The sequence below is a fragment of the Molothrus aeneus genome, chromosome 16, assembly GCF_037042795.1.
Source record: "Molothrus aeneus isolate 106 chromosome 16, BPBGC_Maene_1.0, whole genome shotgun sequence".
NCBI classification, from domain to species: Eukaryota; Metazoa; Chordata; class Aves; order Passeriformes; family Icteridae; genus Molothrus; species Molothrus aeneus.
In genome coordinates, this window is record NC_089661.1 from 15,025,216 (window position 1) to 15,043,255 (window position 18,040).

Here is an 18,040-nt window from a genome sequence, read left to right on the forward strand (position 1 = left end):
CCTTATACAGTATCAGTTTATTCCAAAAAGTTGATATTTACAGAGCAAAAATAAAAAGCATATTGTAACTGCGAGCGCTTTTACGACTGTCAGTGCTGCTGTTCACTTTGCAGCGGTGTGGCAGTCCGGTTGTGCAACGTGTGGCTGCTCGCTTGGCGGCGGTGCTGTAGTCCCATGTCACAACACGCGACACGCGGCTCGCTTTCCGTTGGTGCTGTAGTCCCGTGTCATGACATGCGGCTCGCTTTGTACCGGTGTGGCAGTCCTGTGTCACGACACACAGCTCACTTTCTGTTGGTGCTGTAGTCCCGTGTCACGACACACGGCTCGCTTTCCGGCAGTGCTGTAGTCCCGTGTCACGACACACAGCTCGCTTTCCGGCGGTGCTGTAGTCCCGTGTCACGACACACGGCTCGCTTGGCGGCAGTGCTGTAGTCCCGTGTCACGACACACAGCTCGCTTGGCGGCAGTGCTGTAGTCCCGTGTCACGACACACAGCTCGCTTGGCGGCAGTGCTGTAGTCCCGTGTCACGACGCGCGGCTCGCTTTCCGGCGGTGCTGTAGTCCCGTGTCACGACACACGGCTCGCTTGGCGGCAGTGCTGTAGTCCCGTGTCACGACACACGGCTCGCTTTCCGGCGGTGCTGTAGTCCCGTGTCACGACACACGGCTCGCTTTCCGGCAGTGCTGTAGTCCCGTGTCACGACACACGGCTCGCTTGGCGGCAGTGCTGTAGTCCCGTGTCACGACACATGGCTCGCTTTCCGGCGGTGCTGTAGTCCTGTGTCACGACACAGGGCTCGCTTTCTGGCCGTGCTGTAGTCCCGTGTCACGACACACGGCTCGCTTGGCGGCAGTGCTGTAGTCCCGTGTCACGACACACGGCTCGCTTTCCGGCGGTGCTGTAGTCCCGTGTCACGACACACGGCTCGCTTTCCGGCGGTGTGGCAGTCCCGTGTCACGACACACGGCTCGCTTTCCGGCGGTGTGGCAGTCCCGTGTCACGGCACACAGCTCGCTTGGCGGCAGTGCTGTAGTCCCGTGTCACGACACACGGCTCGCTTGGCGGCAGTGCTGTAGTCCCGTGTCACGGCACACGGCTCGCTTTCCGGCCGTGCTGTAGTCCCGTGTCACGACACACGGCTCGCTTGGCGGCAGCCATGGCGGCGCGCTTCAGCGGGGTGCTGCAGCTGACGGATCTGGACGATTTCATCGCTCCCTCGCAGGTGACGGCGCCGGGGACCCGCGGGGACTCCCGGGGTGGGCCCTGAGGGGAGGCGGCGGTGCCACCTCAGCCTCTGCCCCTCGGTGTCGCCGCACGGGGCCGTGCCCGGCCATCAAACCCCTCCCGCTGCTGGGCGGAAAGGAGGGCTGGGAGTTGATCCTGCCACAGGGCCGGGGCAGGGCTCGGGGACACCGCGGGGACACTGTGGGACACCATGGGGTCACTGCGAGGTCACTGGGACACTGTGAGTCACTGTGGGGTCACACCCGAGATGTCAGTCCTGGATTTGTATCCAGATTCTTACCCAGGATTTGTATCCAAATTCACATCCAGGATTCATATCCAGATTTATATCCAGATTTCATACCCAGGTTATATCCAGATTCATATCCAGGATTTATATCCACGATTTAGATCCAGATTCATACCCAGGATCCATACCCAGATTCATATCCAGATTCATACCCAGGATTTATATCCAGATTTATGTCCTGTGTTTGCTGAGAAGCACGGCAGAAGAACCGAGCTGGGACTGTGGGCAGGGCAATAGCAAACCCCAAAACGGTGAATTCTCCCTGGGTTTGGGTTTGTAAGGGAATTCCTCCTGGAAAAACCAGCCCTGCCTTTGTTCTGAGTGAAGGATCTGAGTGAGGGGTTCCTGCCGGGGGATTCATTTAGGGGAGCCTCAAAGGAGGAGCAGGACACGGAGTCAGGGGTGCCTGAGCACTTAAATCAGGATAAAATCAGGATAAAATCCAGATAAAATCAGGATAAAATCAGGATAAAATCCAGATAAAATCAGGATAAAATCCAGAAACCCCCTGGGACTCGTGCTGGGGCACCAGGGCAGGGTGGCACTGAGCCCCTTCTGTCCCCAAAGGCAGCTGGGCTGGGCACTGGCACCTCCCTGCAGCTGAGCTGGGACCTGGGCAGCAGGAGGAGGAGGAGGAGGAGGAGGAGGAGGAAGGGGCTGGCTGTTCCTGCCACAGCTCCAGACCCAGAGCTGAGCTGCTGAGGAGCAGCAGAGCTGGGCTGGGCTGGGATGATGCTGGAGAATTGTTCCTCCTGTTCCCAGGGGGTGAGCAGGACACAGCCTCTGCTCCACATCCCTCTGGCAGGGCTGAGAGAAACTCGGGGAAATTCCAGCCTGGACTGAGGGCAGGATCCAGAGCTACTCTTTGATCCCTTGAGTTCTTTATTTTTTATCCAATCTCCTATATTTATTTTTTTATTGAATCCCCTATTTTTTAAAATTTAATTCCTAATATTTATTTTTTATTGAATCCCCTATATTTTTATTGAATCCCCTATATTTATTTTTTATTCAATCCCTATAGTTATTTTTATTGAATCCTCTATATTTATTTTTTATTGAATCCCCTATATTTATTCTTTATTTAATCCCCAATATTTATTCCTTATTGAATCCCCTATATTTATTTTTATTCAATCCCCAATATTTTTTTATCCAATCCCCAATATTTTTTTATTGAATCCCCTATATTTATTTATCAATCCCCAATATTTATTTATCAATCCCCAATATTTATTTTTATCCAATCCCCTATATTTATTTTTTATCCAATCCCCTATATTGATTTTTTTATCCAATTCCCTAATATTTATTTTTATTCAATGCCCCATATTTATTTTTCATCCAATCCTCAATATTGATTTTTTATCAATCCCCTCTGCCTTGCTCAGCCCCTCACCTCCAGGCTCTGCTGCTCTTTCAGGAATGCATCAAGCCTGTCAAAGTGGACAAAAAGCCTGGAAAAGCAGCAGCCAAGATCAGAATTGAAGCTGATGGAAGCTATTTCCAGGTCAATCAGGTACGTGGCGTCTTTGTTCACTGTAAAAAACCCAGAAAAATCAGTGTACTTTAAGTAATTTAATTATCTACATCCATTTAATGCCTCAAAGAGGTGCTGTCAGCATTCCTGGGTTTTTTTCCCTTTTTAATTTATAGTCAATAATTCCAATTTTGTGCCACTTTTATGCTCTGAAACGCTGGCATTAATTACTGATTATTAATATAAGAGCAGATAAGCTGAGATTGTATTAAACTTCAATTTATCAGCATTTTAATTTATAAATTCTTTTCTAAGCAGTCATTTTATAATTAGTAATTCCAATTTATTCCAGTTTTTTATACTCTGAAATACTGCTATTAATTGGTGATGGTTTTCATAAGAGAACAGATAAGATGAAAAGTTTATTTATTTTATCAATATTTAAGGATTGGCAGTTCCAGGTTGGTTGTAACAATGTCCTTGTGCTCACTCAGAGATTTAATCAAGATATTTTTAATAAATTGTGTTTGATTAAAAAAAAATAATATTTCAAATTATTTCTTTAAAAGCTTGAGGAATTCAGAAGCTTCCAGAATTCAGGCTGAATTTTTCCTATTTTCACCAAAAAAAGTTGGCACTGTTCAGTTAACCAGGCTGGGAATCCCTCTGGGAATGGAACTTGGAACTTGAGGCAGATTTTGATTTTAAAAAAGGAGGGCACAGCACTTCCAAAGGAGCCTGGTTCCTTATTTTAAAATGTTAATAGTGCCTCATTTCCTGGTCTACTCCTGGCTTTACTGAGGAGTGATGATTAGAGGAGAATCTCTTGGGAAATTCAAATTATTCAGGGCAGATAGAAGGGAAATATTCCCTTCCAGTGTCTGGGATGAAATCCCTTTTGCTGTGCCAAACAACCCCATTAAAAGCAGCCAAATTCAGGTGGCTTTGTCCTCATCTCATTAAAATAAAGATGTAAAAATCAAAAGAACAACACCTTCATTATTTGTAACAAAGTGGGGAAGCTCCTCCTTAATTTCTGGGGTCAGAACTGAGCCTGCTCTGGGTTTTTTGTTGTTTTTTTTTTTGTAGGATGGGGAAGCCCAAAAGCTGGAGAAGGCCAAAATCACTCTGAATGATTGCCTGGCCTGCAGTGGCTGCATCACCTCAGCTGAGAGTGTCCTGGTGAGCCAGCAGAGCCACGGGGAGCTCTGCAAGGTGCTGGCCCTCAACAAGGTGGGTCCCACTCACCCTGCAGGAAAAGGGGGGAAATCCACAGGAAAAGGGAATTCCTGAGCCCTCGGAGACCCCACTGCACTCCTGGGGCTGCTTCTCATTTTTAAAGTTGTAAGGGTGAGCCTGAGGAGCTCTGTGGTGCTGCCAGCTCTGCCACTTTGGGGTTTATTCTCATTTTTCAAGGGTTTGGTGCAGGTTCCTTCCTCAGGGTGAGCTCTGTGGTGCTGCCAGCTCTGCCACTTTGGGGTTTATTCTCATTTTTCAAGGGTTTGGTGTCAGTTCCTGCCTCAGGGTGAGCCTGAGGAGCTCTGTGGTGCTGCCAGCTCTGCCTGTGCCACACTTTGGGGTTGTTTCTCATTTTTCAAGGATTTGGTGCAGGTTCCTGCCTCAGGGTGAGCTCTGTGGTGCTGCCAGCTCTGCCACTTTGGGGTTTATTCTCATTTTTCAAGGGTTTTTGGTGCAGGTTCCTTCCTCAGGGTGAGCTCTGTGGTGCTGCCAGCTCTGCCACTTTGGGGTTGTTTGCTGTTTTCCAGGCTGCGGCTGCCCACGAGCAGAAGCTGGTGGTGGTTTCTGTGTCCCCCCAGTCCAGAGCCTCCCTGGCTGCAAGGTGCAAACTGGGGCTGCTGGAGACAGCCCAGAAGCTGACCACCTTCCTCAAGGGCTTAGGCAAGTGTGGGGTTTCCTGCTCTCTGGGCCGAGCACAGGTTAAAGGGATTTAACCCCCACAGGGATTCCAGGCTGTCCAAAATTTCAGTCCCACGATGAGCTTGGAGAGAGGGGAGGAAAGCTTGGGAAAAGGAGGGGCAGGGATTTTTTTGGAAGGGTAGGGCAAGGGAAGGGATTTAAACTGCCAGAGGGCAGGGACAGATGCCATGCTGGGAAGGAATTCCTGGCTGGGAGGGTGGGCAGGCCCTGGCACAGATTCCCAGAGAAGCTGAGGCTGCTCCTGGATCCCTGGAAGTGTCCAGGGCCAGCTTGGATCACCCTGGGATAGTGGGAGATGCCCCTGCCTGTGGAACTGGCTGAGCTTTGAGGCTCTTTCCACCCCAAACCATTCCACAGTCCATAAAACCTGTAAAGAACCACTGAAAACAATTTAACATTTTACATTTCCACCTCTCCTGTCACCTTTCCTCCTCTTCCCCTGCTGAAAAATGTCCCCTGCCAACTGCAGGGCCCTGCACCTGTGCCTGAGCTTGCCCCTGGTTGAAGTGGGAGGTTTTTTGCTGTATTTTGCTGTGTGCTGAGGTTTTTAACCCAGCTGCTGTCCTGCCCAGGTGTGCACCACGTGTTTGACACAACCTTCTCCAGGAACTTCAGCCTCCTGGAGAGCCAGCAGGAGTTTGTGAGGCGCTTCCAGAGACAAGCAGAGGACAAAAAGGCCCTGCCCATGCTGGCCTCTGCCTGCCCAGGTATGCCTGCAGCTCCAGCTGCAATCCCAAATCCAGCAGCTGCTCAGAAAGCTGCAAATGGATGTTCTTACCTGCAGGATGATTCTCCTCACAGCACAGATTTTGGTGCTAAAGCAGTGGAGAGACACCTTAAGATCAATCTGGGCTGACACTTGCTTTGCTTTTTGTGCTGAGCTGAGGCTGAGAATGGCACTAAACCCGGGGTTTGGGGAGAATGGGCAGAGTGAAGGCCTGTTCTTGTTTTTTAATTGTATTTCTGGGTGATGTTCCTTGCAGGCTGGATCTGCTATGCAGAGAAAACCCACGGCAGCTTCATCATCCCCCACATCAGCACCACCAAATCCCCCCAGCAGGTCATGGGCTCCCTGGTCAAGGGCTACTTTGCAGAGCAGCAGGTACAGCTCTAAAAATGCTCTTCTCACTGCAGAACTCCTCCAATTCAACACTTCAGGCTGATTATTTATAAATTTGCTGTGTAATACACATTTAAGGGTCAGTATTGCCTTGCAGAAGGCAGAAATCTTCCTCACTTCTGCCTTAGCTAATGAGTAGTAATTAGGGTAGAACACTGAGCATGGGCTAATTAAATTAAAGCCTCTGAATTATTTGGGAGAGCTGAGGAACCTTATTGTCAGTGTCTTTGTGCCATTGTTGTTTAAATTTGGTGAATAATTTCAAAGAAGTGACCCAAGCCAAGGCTGCAGTGGGGGCTTAGGTGCAGATCCAAAAGGGATCCCTCATTCCCAGCCTCATGTTCTGCTGCTGTCCTCAGCCTGGAACCCCTGGAATCTTCCCAGGTGGGAGCTGGAGATCCCCACAGCCAGAAGGGGCTGCAGCACCCACTGGGATTTCTTGGGGGGATTACTGCCTGGGACACTTGCATGAGGCAGCTGCAGATTTGGGACAAAATTTGGCAATTTCTGGCAATGTTTGGCACAAGAGACTGAAAGAGTGGCCCAGGGTCAGTGACCTGATTGCTCAGCCTGTGTTCATTGCTTGGATGATCCTGAGGTTTTGTGGGATTCCAGATCAAGTCCCCAAGGGCTGAGCTTTGGGAGCAGGGAGGAAGTTTATTCCCTAATGCCTTAATTAGGGATTATTGGCTTCTCTGCCTGACCTTGGATCATTGCACCAGAGTGAGGGAAACTTCCAGCAGCTGAAGGGAGCCTCAGGAGGGATGGAAAGGGATTATTCCCAAAGGCCTGGGCTGCCAGGACACAGGGTTGGATGGTGTTGGGAAGGAATTCCTCCCTGGGAGGGTGGGGAGGGGCTGGGGTGGAATTCCCAGAGCAGCTGGGGCTGCCCCTGGATCCCTGGAATGTCCAAGGCCAGGCTGGGCAGGGCTTGGAGCAGCCTGGGACAGTGGGAGGTGTTGGGGTTTAAGGTCCTTCCCAGCCCAAACCATTCCAGGATTCCCTGAAACCTCTGAAGGTCCCTGACTGCTGACACTGCCTGCAGCTAAAATTGGCTTTAGGAGAGAAATCATTTCATTGACTCACAAATATTTAAACACACAAATACTCATTCATATTTGGCACAGTGGCATCATTTCCCCCACTCCTTTGCTCCTGGAATGCACTCCCTGGGGCCAGGGGGATTTGGGCTGCCCCAGCCTTGTCTCCCTTGCAGCACCTGCCCCCTGACAGGATCTACCATGTCACTGTCATGCCCTGCTATGACAAAAAGCTGGAGGCCTCCAGGCCAGACTTCTTCAACCAGGAATACCAGACCAGGGATGTGGATTGTGTCATCACCACAGGTAAGAGAGCCACAGGAGATTCCCAATTCCAGCAAATTCTGGGAGCCTTGCAGTGTTCCCTGGCTTCACTAACCCTTTGTCTGTGACAGAGGTTAGGTATTGATCTATATTTATATTTAATAGGGCAAATCATGCCCTGGTAAAATGCAGGTGCAGTTACCTCAAACTCTGGGGGGTTTGTTTGCCTGTATCCCAAAAATAAGAACTCTTTGTGCCTGGTTCTGCCCTAGGGGAAGTGCTGAAGCTGCTGGAGCAAGAAGGAGTGTCCCTGTCAGATGTAGATCCTTCTCCCCTGGACACCATGTAAGAGCAAAATCCCATTTCAATCGTGTTCTCTTTCCTCCAGGATTTAGGGAGTTCAGAATTCCCCTTTTCCCTGTTCTTTTTGCTAGGATTTAGGGAGTTCAGAATTCCCTTTCCTCCAGGATTCAGAGAGTTCAGAATTCCCCTTTTCCTGCTGTTTTACACAAGTGTGTTTGCCCTTGATTTGGTTTCTTGTGTTACTTGAACCAGAACAATTGGGAGTGAAAACATTTCCTGTACAGAATGTGGTGAATTTCCACTGGACAATCACTCCAGCTCCTTTCATCCCACAAAAAGCTGCTGCAGGCTTTGGGAAGGACAAGAATCTGTCCCAGTGCTAAAAATTTCCTGAAGCAGAAGCTGTTGCTCCTCCTTAGCAGAGCCACTGCAAAGATCCCAGAATGAAAGCAGAAATAACAAATATTTAGGTCACCCAGTTAATCTGCAGGAGGCTGTTGGTGAAAAATGACATTTAGGACGTGTCAGATGGGACTGGGGTGGTTGAGCTGAGGAGGAACTTCTGCTCCAGGGCCAGCTGCACATTTTGGGGTCTGGGGTGACAGCAGGGCTGGCTCTGCACTGAGCACCCAGAGCTGCCTGTGCTTCAGGGCAAGGGAATATCCCAGAGCTCCTGGCACAGGAACACCAGAGAGGTTCAGCAGCAGCCCCTCTCTGAGTTATCCATCAGTTAATGAGGATTAATTAATTAGAGGATCCTGGAATGGTTTGGGTGGGAAGGACTTGGAAACCATCAAACCCCAACACCTTCTGTAAGAAAACCAAATTACCAAAACACCCAGTGCAAACAACGACCTTCCACTGTCCCAGGCTGCTCCTCCCTGAGTTATCCATCCATTAATGAGGATTAATTAGAGAATCTGGAATGGCTTGAGTGGGAAGGACTTGAAAACCATCAAACCCCAACCCATTCTGTAAGAAAACCAAATTACCAAAACACCCAGTGCAAACAACGACCTTCTACTGTCCCAGGCTGCTCCTCCCTGAGTTATCCATCCATTAATGATGATTATTTAGAGAATCTGGAATGGCTTGAGTGGGAAGGACTTCAAAACCATCCAACCCCAACACTTTCCACCATCCCAGGCTGCTCCAGGCCGCTCCTCCCCGAGTTATCCATCCATTAATGAGGATTAATTAGAGAATCCTGGAATCCTGGAATGGCTTGGGTGGGAAGGACTTGGAAACCATCCAACCCCAACCCCTTCCACCATCCCAGGCTGCTCCCAGCCCTGTCCAGCCTGTCCTGTGACACTTGCAGGGCTCCAGGAGCAGCCACATCCCCGGCACACCCCATGGCACCATTGCCCGGAGCAGGGCAGAGGCTGGAGCTCGGGGGCAGCTGCACTTTGGCTCCCTGGGGCCCCCTGGGGCTGTGTGTGTGCCCCCAGGCTCTGAGGTGCTGCTGCTGTGCCCCCAGGCTCGGCAGGGCTGCAGAGGAGCTGAGCTCACACCGCGGCGGGGGCTCGGGCGGGTTCCTGGAGCACATCTTCACCCACGCCGCCCGCCAGCTCTTCGGCATCCAGGGGGCCTCCATCCACTACAGACCTCTCAAGTAAGGAGCTGCAATCCCACTGAAAACTCTGGGTTTTTCTCAACAATTCTCTCCTTGTTGATGGGCTGAAGTTTTGGGGTTTTTTTTTTGCGATGTTAAAGCTCGCGTCCAGGCTGAGATTGGCTGCTCAGCAGTAATCAGCCAATGTTAAATAAATCAGCCAATTCCAGGGAGAATTCCAGCCCCTTCTCCAGCCACACCCTGGAGTTTGGCCTGGTGGATTCTCCCACTGATAACTTTTAGAATAATTATAAAGTTTTAGAGTAATTGAAAAGGCAGAGCTGTCGTGGAGCTGGGATTCCTCACCTTGGATCAGGCCAATCAGGAACATTGGTCACTGATTATTGATTCCTCACCTTGGATCAGGCCAATCAGGAACATTGGTCACTGATTATTGATCCCAAAGAACCTTGTGGGAGGGCTTTGGGGCTCTGTTTAACTGTAGTGAAACACAACATTAATCACTGAGTTTGAGCATTGAGGCTCATCCACCTGAGATTCCTTCTGGCTTCCCAGTTCTAATTTAATGTATCCTATGGATTTAATTATATCCCTAATGAGCAATTTTTTTGTAGGATTCCCTGGTTTAAGAAGCAGAAAAAACAGTCTCAAAAACTTGATAAAAATCAAATGACTTACTTTGTTATCAGGACCAGGTATTCCCACTAACCTTAGAAATCTGGAATCCTCAATCAGGGTTTGTTCCCATGTTTTATGATCCAGCAGAAGTCAAAAATCCCCAATTGATGTTGGCTGAAGGAACTCAGGTCTGTCAGGGAGGGGCTCCCTGTGCTGAGCTTTTCAGGCTTCATCCAGCACAGATGTCCTCCAGCAAACTCTGCTCAGGTGGCTCCAGCAATCCTGGAAGGCTCTGGAAGGAATTCCTTCCTGTTTTCCTTGGATGACCCAGAACTGGGACAGCTCTTCAGTGAGACTCACAAAGAATTTGGGTTTTGCCCTTTGAAGATTAAAATAGAAACTGATTTGGAGAAGCCACTTGCTGTGCTCTGCTCCCTCAGGAACAAGGACTTCCAGGAGGTGACCCTGGAGAGGGATGGGCAGGTCCTGCTCCACTTTGCTCTGGCCTATGGGTTCAGGAACATCCAGAACCTGGTGCAGAAGCTCAAGAGAGGGAAGTGCCCCTATCACTACGTGGAGGTCATGGCCTGTCCCTCAGGTGAGGCTGCTCCATCTCCAGCCTGGGGGAGCTCCAGGGCATTCCAGACAGGAGAAAAGGGAGAATCCTCACCCCCTTGGGCTGTGACAGCCACACCAGCACAGCTGGGGGAGGGGGGGATATTTCCCAATAATTCCTCAGGATTTAAAGAATTGCAGTTGAATTCCAGCACACAACATTTTCATAATCAATTAATTAACTGCTTTTAAGGAGAATTTCCTGAGCTCTGGTACCTGAGGGGATTTTCCCCCTGAAACTGCCCCAACCTGCCATCACACTTACAGAAAACGCTGCTGTGGCTGGTGGAGGAATATTTAATATTTGCTTCCATTTTCCTTGTGCTGCTGCTGGCTCCCTTGGGAGCAGGGCCAGCCTGAGCCCCCTGAGGGGCCCCTGCTGCCTCTCGGAGCTGCTCCTTCCCAAGGGCCCTCCCAGCCCCCAGAACTCATCCCAGGCACTTTTCCCTTTCCTGCAGCTCAGCCTGCAAGGCTGGGCTCACCTGGGCTGGGCTCAGGCTCCCTCCTGGGGGCAGCAGATAAGAGATAAGAGCTGGCAGAGCCCCAGCTGGAGCCAGCCCCCATCTCCCTGCCCTGTGGCCCTGCTGCTGGCAGATAACTGGGAGGGCACCTCCATCCCTGGGGTGTTTTCATCCCTGCAGCTGTTTGCAGGAGCAGGATAAATGACCTGGAGTTTCTGAGGGTGTTTTCCCAGCTGAAGTTCTTCATTTCTGTTTTTTTTCTTTTCCCCCCCAGGCTGTCTGAATGGAGGAGGGCAGATCAAACTGGAGGGGGAATCCAGCAAGGAGGAGCTGCAGCAGGTGGAGAGGTTGTATGAATCCCTGAGGGCAGAGATGCCAGAGGAAAACCAGGCTGTGAGGGAGCTCTATGAGCACTGGCTGGGGGGCTGGGGCTCAGAGAGGGCCCTGCAGGTGCTGCACACGCAGTACCACGCTGTGGAGAGAGCCAGCTCTGCCCTCAGCATCAAATGGTGAGAGCTGCCCTGCCAGGGGAGCCTCAGTGCCTTCTGAACTGCCACTGCTGACCCTCCAGGGACTCTGGGCAGCTCCTGCCTCTGGCAAAGTGCCTGGCACTGCTCATTCCTCCAGCTGGAGGGGATGGGATGGGAATAAACCCCAAATCTGCCTCTGGGAAAGGCACTGTGCTCATTCCTCTAGCTGGAGGGGATGGGAATAAGCCCCAAATCTGAGGGGATGGGAATAAGCCCCAGAGTCTGACAGGGACACAGCAGGAGAGGCAGAAACACGTCCCAGGCTGATGGGACAGCCCCAGTGCTGCCAGAGCTGAGGAGCTCAAAGATTGAGAGCTCAGCTCCAGGCTGAGCTTTGTGTCACAGCCCAGTATTCCTCCCCCAGGCCTTGCTGGGTTGTCACAGCACTCAGGCCCGTGCCTGCCCCTGCTGGAACAGCCTCATCCCATTGGAAATGGTCCCCTGAGGCCTGGAGCTCTCCCTCTCACTGCCCTGCAGTGCCCTCAGAGAGGGGATCCAAAGCCTGGGATCATCCCTGGGGCTGCAGAGGGACTGGAGTGAATGCTGGACAAAACCCCTGTGATTCCTTTTCCTTAAATTATAATAATTTATACCAAGGGCAGTTCCTTCTCTGTGTTTTCTTCCTAAGCACTCAGCAGGGAGTGACAGAATTGTCACACTTACCCACCCTCAGCAGCCACTTCCTGAGGGATAATATCCCTAAATCCAGACAAAACAGGCACTTACAGCTGGATAACATCCTGAAATTACCACAGAATAATCCCTGACCTGGGGCTGCCAGGAACCAGAGCCTCCTCTGCACTTTGTTCCAATGAATCCACAGAGCAAATGCTGAATTTTCATGTTTTTAATTAAAAGCTTTCCATTTTTCAGCTGTTGCTGATCATTCATGACCTCACAGTGTTCTAAGGCATCAGCGTCCCCCTGCTGCCCCCTCCCTTCCTTCCTGAGGAGCAAAGTGGTGCTTCCAGAGAATTCCCTGTGCCATGCAGGGATTTGGCTGAAGCAGGGAGGGGCTCCAGGCTGGACTCAGCACATCCAGCCCAGAAATGCACAAAATTCAGTGAGGCTGAATGAGCTGAGGAATGAAATGCCCAGGGATCTGCCCTTGGGGTCACTTGCCCAGTTCCCAGGTCACCAACACACCCAGAGGGGCACCCTGGGCTCCCTGGCTGGCACCAGAGGAGCTGGGATCTGCCCCAGCTTTGCTTCACACCCACAGGGGCATCCCTGCTCCCAGGAGAAACAGAATCCCAAAGGGGACATCCACAATCCAGCATTCCATGGGAACTGGGGAATGCAGGCCCTGGTACCAAGGGAGCTTTTGCAGCTGGATAAATCCTTCCCCTTCCATGCCAAGTAAATACAAACTATAACTTAATAAAAGAAAAAAAAAAAAACAAACAAACCCATAAAACAACTTGGTTTGTAGCACAGGAAAAAGCCCCAAACCAGACTCCAGTGGCAGCAAAGAAAGTCACAGTCCACACATGAAAATCCCTGAAATCAGCTCTGTCCCAGTGCTGGGAGCTGCCATCAAACACTCATTTTCTTCACAAAAAAAAAAAAAAAAAAAAGGAATGACTTCAGTGGTGTGAAGTGCTTCCCCACAGCTGCAAATAAAACTCTGCTCCTTTCTCAGACAAAAATAAATAAAACACAGCCCTGATTCTGCACAAAGCGAAGGCTGTGCAGCCCCAGCTGCTCCCTGGCTCTTGACAAGGCAAAGTCCATGGAGTTGGCACCGAGTGTTTCCCAGTTTTCCCAGTTTTTGTCTTGGAAAAAGCAAAAAGCAGAAAGGGATGCCTGGCAGCACTTTGGTCTTGGCTGCCTGAACTCTGCCCCCCCTTGGGAAATCCCTGCTGGGTCTGACCCTGCTCCACCTGGACACCCCAAGGGCTCCCCAGGGCAGCCACTGGGCCACAAATCCCTGTGGGACCTACTGCAAAACAGGGAAAAAAGAGAGGGAAAGCCCACCCGAACTGCTGTGATGGGGGATTTGTCAGCACAGGGCTGGAGCTGGGTGGGTTCTGGTGCCACCAGTGCCACCAGTGACGTCCCAGTGTCCATCAGGCAGGACATGGGGCCAGAGGGGCTGGAGCAGGACAGGCAGGGCCAGGAGGGCTCCCAGGAGTCCCAAAGCCACATCACAGCAGCCCTGGATGGGGAGGCAGGGCAGGCAGGGGCTCCATGGGCACAGCACCACAGTCCTGAGCAGCCCTGGCTCCTTCCATGGCAGCTCCCCAAAACTGGCACTGTCCCCTGCTCCAAGCCTGACCCTCTGCCAGCACCCCAGCCCCAAGGGGGGGTCCCACAGCCTGGGATCCCCCCAAAGGGATCCAGGAGCTGCACAGGAACCCCAGGAGCCAGGGGGGAGCAGAGCAGAGCAGAGCAGAGCAGCCTCACACAAGCAGCTGAAAGAGAAAATCCAGCCCCAAAATCCAGCTGGGAGCCAAGCTGAGCTGGGCCCAGCCAGGAGGGAACCCTGGCACCTCGGGGGTGTCACTTCTTCTCCAGGAAGGGCCCAAAGAGCCCCCAGTGAAAGGCCAGCATGGCCTGGGGGTTGGGCCTCTCCTTGGGCTTCTTGAAGTTGTCCCTGTGGGAGCGCAGAGCCCTCAGCACCTCCACGGGGTCTGTCCTGCCCGTGAACCTCTGCACGGCCTCCTCCCTGCAGGGGGACAGCCCTGTGAGCCCTGGGGACACAGGGGACACGCCCTGGCCTGGCATGGGCAATGGGGCACACGGACAGTGGGGCACTGCCACCCTGTGCTGGGATGGACAGCAGGACACTGCCACCCTGTGCTGGGATGGACAGTGGGCACATGGACAGCAGGACACTGCCACCCTGTGCTGGGATGGACACATGGACAGTGGGCACTGCCACCCTGTGCTGGCTCTGCTGGGGCACACAGGGGCTCTGGGGTGGCTCTGGGCTGACCCCATGTCCGGGCAGCCTCCCCTGGCCCCGGGCTGGGATTTCCCAGCAGGGTTTTGGGAGCAGGGATGGTGCAGGAGGGTTTTGGGAGCAGGGATGGTTCAGGAGGGTTTTGGGAGCAGGGATGGTGCAGGAGGGTTTTGGGAGCAGGTTTGGGGCAGAGCCCACAGTGCTTACGTGACCCGCAGGAAGGGGTTGTACAGGAACTCCTCCTGCAGCGTGGAGGGCACCGTGGGCAGGTCCTCGTCATCCCTCTGCTGCCAGGGGAACAAAGGTGTCCAAAGGTGTCCCACTGCCATCCCACACCCCAGCCCCCCCGGCACAGGGGGCACCGTCACTTACTTTGGCCCACGCCAGCTTCTCCTTCACCACTTCATTCTCTGGCTCCACCTTCAAGGCGAATTTGAGGTTTCTGACGGTGCATTCGTGGCCACAGAAAATTTTCTGCAGGAGGCAGCGGGCATCAGACCTTCTCCAAGGGCAGGTCTCAGCCCCAGATCCCTGCCCTGACCCAGGATCCCTGTCCTGAGCCCCAGATCCCTGCCCTGATCTCAGGATCCCTGTCCTGAGCCCCAGATCCCTGCCCTGATCCCAGGATCCCTGTCCTGAGCCCCAGATCTCTGTCCTCAGCCCCAGATCCCTCTCCCAGCCCCAGATCCCTGTCCTCAGCCCCAGATCCCTGCCCTGAGCCCCAGATCCCTCTCCCAGCCCCAGATCCCTGTCCTCAGCCCCAGATCCCTGCCCTGAGCCCCAGATCCCTGTCCTGAGCCCAGGATCCCTGTCCTGAGCCCAGGATCCCTGTCCTGAGCCCCAGATCCCTGTCCCAGCCCCAGATCCCTGTCCTGAGCCCCAGATCCCTGCCCTGAGCCCCAGATCCCTGTCCCAGCCCCAGATCCCTGTCCCAGCCCCAGATCCCTGTCCTGAGCCCCAGATCCCTGCCCTGAGCCCCAGATCCCTGCCCTGAGCCCCCTCCCAGCCCCCTCCCAGCCCCAGGAGCCCCCCCAGGCTGGAAGGGGACACTCACTGTGTCCTTGGGCAGGGTGCCCAGGATCTGGGTGAGGTTGGTGTGCATCTGCTCCGCTGTGCCCTCGAAGAACTGCCCGCAGCCCCCCACGAACAGGGTGTCACCTGTGGGACAGGGGTGGGCACCGAGGGGCCCCAGGGCTGGGAATGGGGGTGCCAGGGTCACCCCAGCAGGGCTGAGTGTGGGGACAGGCAGCACACAGGGAGTGTGTCCCCAAAAGCCACGGGGGGCACATGGGCAGGGGGGTACCTGAGAACAGAGCGGGAGCATCTGGGGAATCGTCCTCCCACATGAAGTAGCACATGTGGCCTGAGGTGTGGCACGGTGTGAAGAGACACCTCACCCTGATGGTCCCAAACTGGGGGGACAGAGGGTCAGGGTCCTCCTGAGGGGGACCAACAGACCCCCCAGACCTCCCCACGCCTGCCTGGGGCCCAGCAGGCCACAGATCTGAGGGGGCTTTGGGTGGGTCCAGCTGTGTCTGCTCTGATGGCATTTGGGACCCAGCCCCAGGAGAGGGTGAGAGCCTGCAGCACAACCCCAAACAGGCTGGGATTGGGATGAGGGTCCTGGAATCTGTGGGGCCACATCTGCACCCACCCCAGGACACCAAGTGCTGAGCATGGCCCAGCAGCACCAACCCCACTGGGGACCACTGGGGACAGTGCGACCACCCCACTGGGGACAGTGTGACCACCCCATTGCACTCCCCACTGGGGACAGTGTGACCACCCCATTGCACTCCCCACTGGGAACAGTGTGACCACCCCATTCTCCACCCCACTGGGAACAGTGTGACCACCCCACTCCGCTCCCCACTGGCCCCCAGCAAGGACCACCCCATGCAGCAGCAGGAGCCGTGTGTGGGTCCATGCCCGGTGTCCCCAGCCCTGCAGGCTCTCACCGAGAGCTCCTGGCCATGGCTGACCCTGTGTGTGAGGGCCCCGATGCGCTCGTCAGCCCCGAACACCTGCAGGCCTGGCAGCAGCTGGGCCAGCTCCTCATTGCCCCTGGCGTGGTCCCTAGGGCAGAGCAGGGACTGGGATTGGGACTGGGAATGGAAATGGGTTTGGGACTGGGATTGGGCACCGTCCCCACGGGGATACGGCCATCCTGAGCGGGTCACACCTACCAGTGGTGGTGGGTGGTGAGGATGGCCCTGAGCACCACGTCCTCCTTCCTGATGATCTCCAGCAGCTGAAAGGGACCCAGAGCAGCGGTGAGAGGGCAGGGGAGGTGACACACACCCACACCCACACAGTGACCTGTCCCCTGTGCCACCAGGCAGGGCGATCCCCCAAAAGCGCCCCCTGAGGAGCCACAGGCTGAGGGTGGGACAAAGGAGTGACCCTGCCTGGAGCAGGGGCATGGCACCACGGCCATGGGGGCATTTTCGGCCGGTGCTTTCTTAGGGAAGGCACAGAGGACAGCACAGTGCCACCGCCGCGGCAGGGACACGGCGGCCGTGCCACCCACCCTGGCCGCAGGGCACTGCCAGCCCCGCTCGGCTGCCAGGAGGCTCCGGTGCCAGCTCAACACCCAGGGCCAGGAGCTGCTCCGGCTCCGGGAGGAAGGAAATGCCCGAGTCAGCACCGAACGCTGAAAACCCGCGACAGCGGAGGGCTGGCACCGGGGACAGCGGGCACGGCGGCACGGGGGGCACGGCGGCCCCGAAAAGGGGGGGTGCACATGGGGTCACCCTGCCCGGGGCCGGCTCTGGGGGGATCCCGCTCGCTGCGGGGCGCGGCACGGCTCGGGGACCCCGCGGAGCCCGGGCAGGGCAGGGCAGGGCAGGGCAGGGCTCCCAGCCACAGCCAGGGCACGGAGGGCTCTGCCCTGCCCGGGGATGTCCCACGGATACCCGGCCATGGGGCCACCGCCACTCCCCGGACCCGCTCACCCGCTTGGGGACCGCGGCGTCCACGGCCAGGGCGTGCCGGGTGCTCTCCTCGATCACCAGGTACATGTAGTTGTCCTCCAGCACGGAGATCACCTTCACCTTCATGGCCCCGGGGAGGCTGCGGGACCCCGGCGCGTCCCCAGCGCCACCCCCGGGGCGGTCCCCGCGTGTGCGGGGCGGGTCACGCAGCGTGGGGCGGGCACAGCCCCGCCATGGCCACAGCGGGACACGGGGGACACGGGGACGGCCCCTGTGCCAGCCTGGGCACATCCTGACACCCCCGGCATGCAGGAAGGAGGGGAACCCTCAGCTCTGTCCCCAAAATCGGCCCCTGCCCGCCCCCAGGGCCCGCGGGGACAAGGGGAGGGATGGGGGGGCTGGCACTGGTGGCACTGGTGGCACTGGAGGGACGCAGCAGCGGGGACACAAGGTGCAGAGCGGTGCCGGACACTGGAGCTGCTGCAGGGGGGTCCCGCAGGGTCTCTGCCCCAGGGACAGGGTCCCACCCCGACTGCAGGAAGCCCCAAAGGCACCGGGAGCAGAGCTGAGCTGAGCAACCCAGGGCTGGGGCAGGGCTGGCCATGGCCCCCACATGGAATTGTTGAGGCTGGTAAAGTCCTCTGAGACAGAATCCAACCATTCCCCCCGAAACCAAAGCCAGCACTGCCCCATGTCCCCAAGTGCCACATGCACAGGGC

At 54.8% G+C, this 18,040-nt stretch overlaps 2 protein-coding genes across 2 annotated transcripts; one reads left to right on the forward strand and one right to left on the reverse strand.

Annotated features, from left to right (window-relative positions):
• The first annotated feature begins 1,110 nt into the window (after nucleotides 1-1,110).
• CIAO3 (cytosolic iron-sulfur assembly component 3) lies at nucleotides 1,111-12,355 on the forward strand. The gene is made up of 11 exons (XM_066560814.1): nucleotides 1,111-1,226; nucleotides 2,962-3,057; nucleotides 4,108-4,251; nucleotides 4,785-4,917; nucleotides 5,529-5,663; nucleotides 5,940-6,058; nucleotides 7,293-7,422; nucleotides 7,653-7,725; nucleotides 9,164-9,298; nucleotides 10,318-10,475; nucleotides 11,228-12,355. The coding sequence occupies exons 1-11, from the start codon at nucleotides 1,161-1,163 to the stop codon at nucleotides 11,464-11,466; spliced, it is 1,428 nt and encodes a 475-aa protein (XP_066416911.1). The 5' UTR covers nucleotides 1,111-1,160; the 3' UTR covers nucleotides 11,467-12,355.
• On the reverse strand, nucleotides 12,316-17,496 carry LOC136563434 (hydroxyacylglutathione hydrolase-like protein). Its single transcript, XM_066560815.1, has 8 exons — nucleotides 17,343-17,496; nucleotides 16,575-16,639; nucleotides 16,347-16,464; nucleotides 15,692-15,800; nucleotides 15,443-15,546; nucleotides 14,761-14,862; nucleotides 14,596-14,675; nucleotides 12,316-14,151 (listed from the first exon to the last, which is right to left on the reverse strand). Exons 1-8 carry the CDS (start codon nucleotides 17,445-17,447, stop codon nucleotides 13,986-13,988), a joined length of 849 nt encoding a protein of 282 aa, XP_066416912.1. The 5' UTR covers nucleotides 17,448-17,496; the 3' UTR covers nucleotides 12,316-13,985.
• Between the last annotated feature and the right edge of the window lie 544 nt (nucleotides 17,497-18,040).

Bases quoted from the DNA above. Each gene is read 5' to 3' on its own strand.
- LOC136563434 (XM_066560815.1), bottom strand. From the start codon at position 17,447: ATGAAGGTGAAGGTGATCTCCGTGCTGGAGGACAACTACATGTACCTG. The intron at 15,801-16,346 runs GTGAGAGCCTGC...CTGTCCCCCCAG, and splicing joins GCCATGGCCAGGAGCTCTCG to TTTGGGACCATCAGGGTGAG. The intron at 14,676-14,760 runs GTAAGTGACGGT...TTCCCCTGGCAG, and splicing joins AGAAGCTGGCGTGGGCCAAA to CAGAGGGATGACGAGGACCT.
- CIAO3 (XM_066560814.1), top strand. From the start codon at position 1,161: ATGGCGGCGCGCTTCAGCGGGGTGCTGCAGCTGACGGATCTGGACGAT. The intron at 7,726-9,163 runs GTAAGAGCAAAA...CTGTGCCCCCAG, and splicing joins CCTTCTCCCCTGGACACCAT to GCTCGGCAGGGCTGCAGAGG. The intron at 10,476-11,227 runs GTGAGGCTGCTC...TTTCCCCCCCAG, and splicing joins GGTCATGGCCTGTCCCTCAG to GCTGTCTGAATGGAGGAGGG.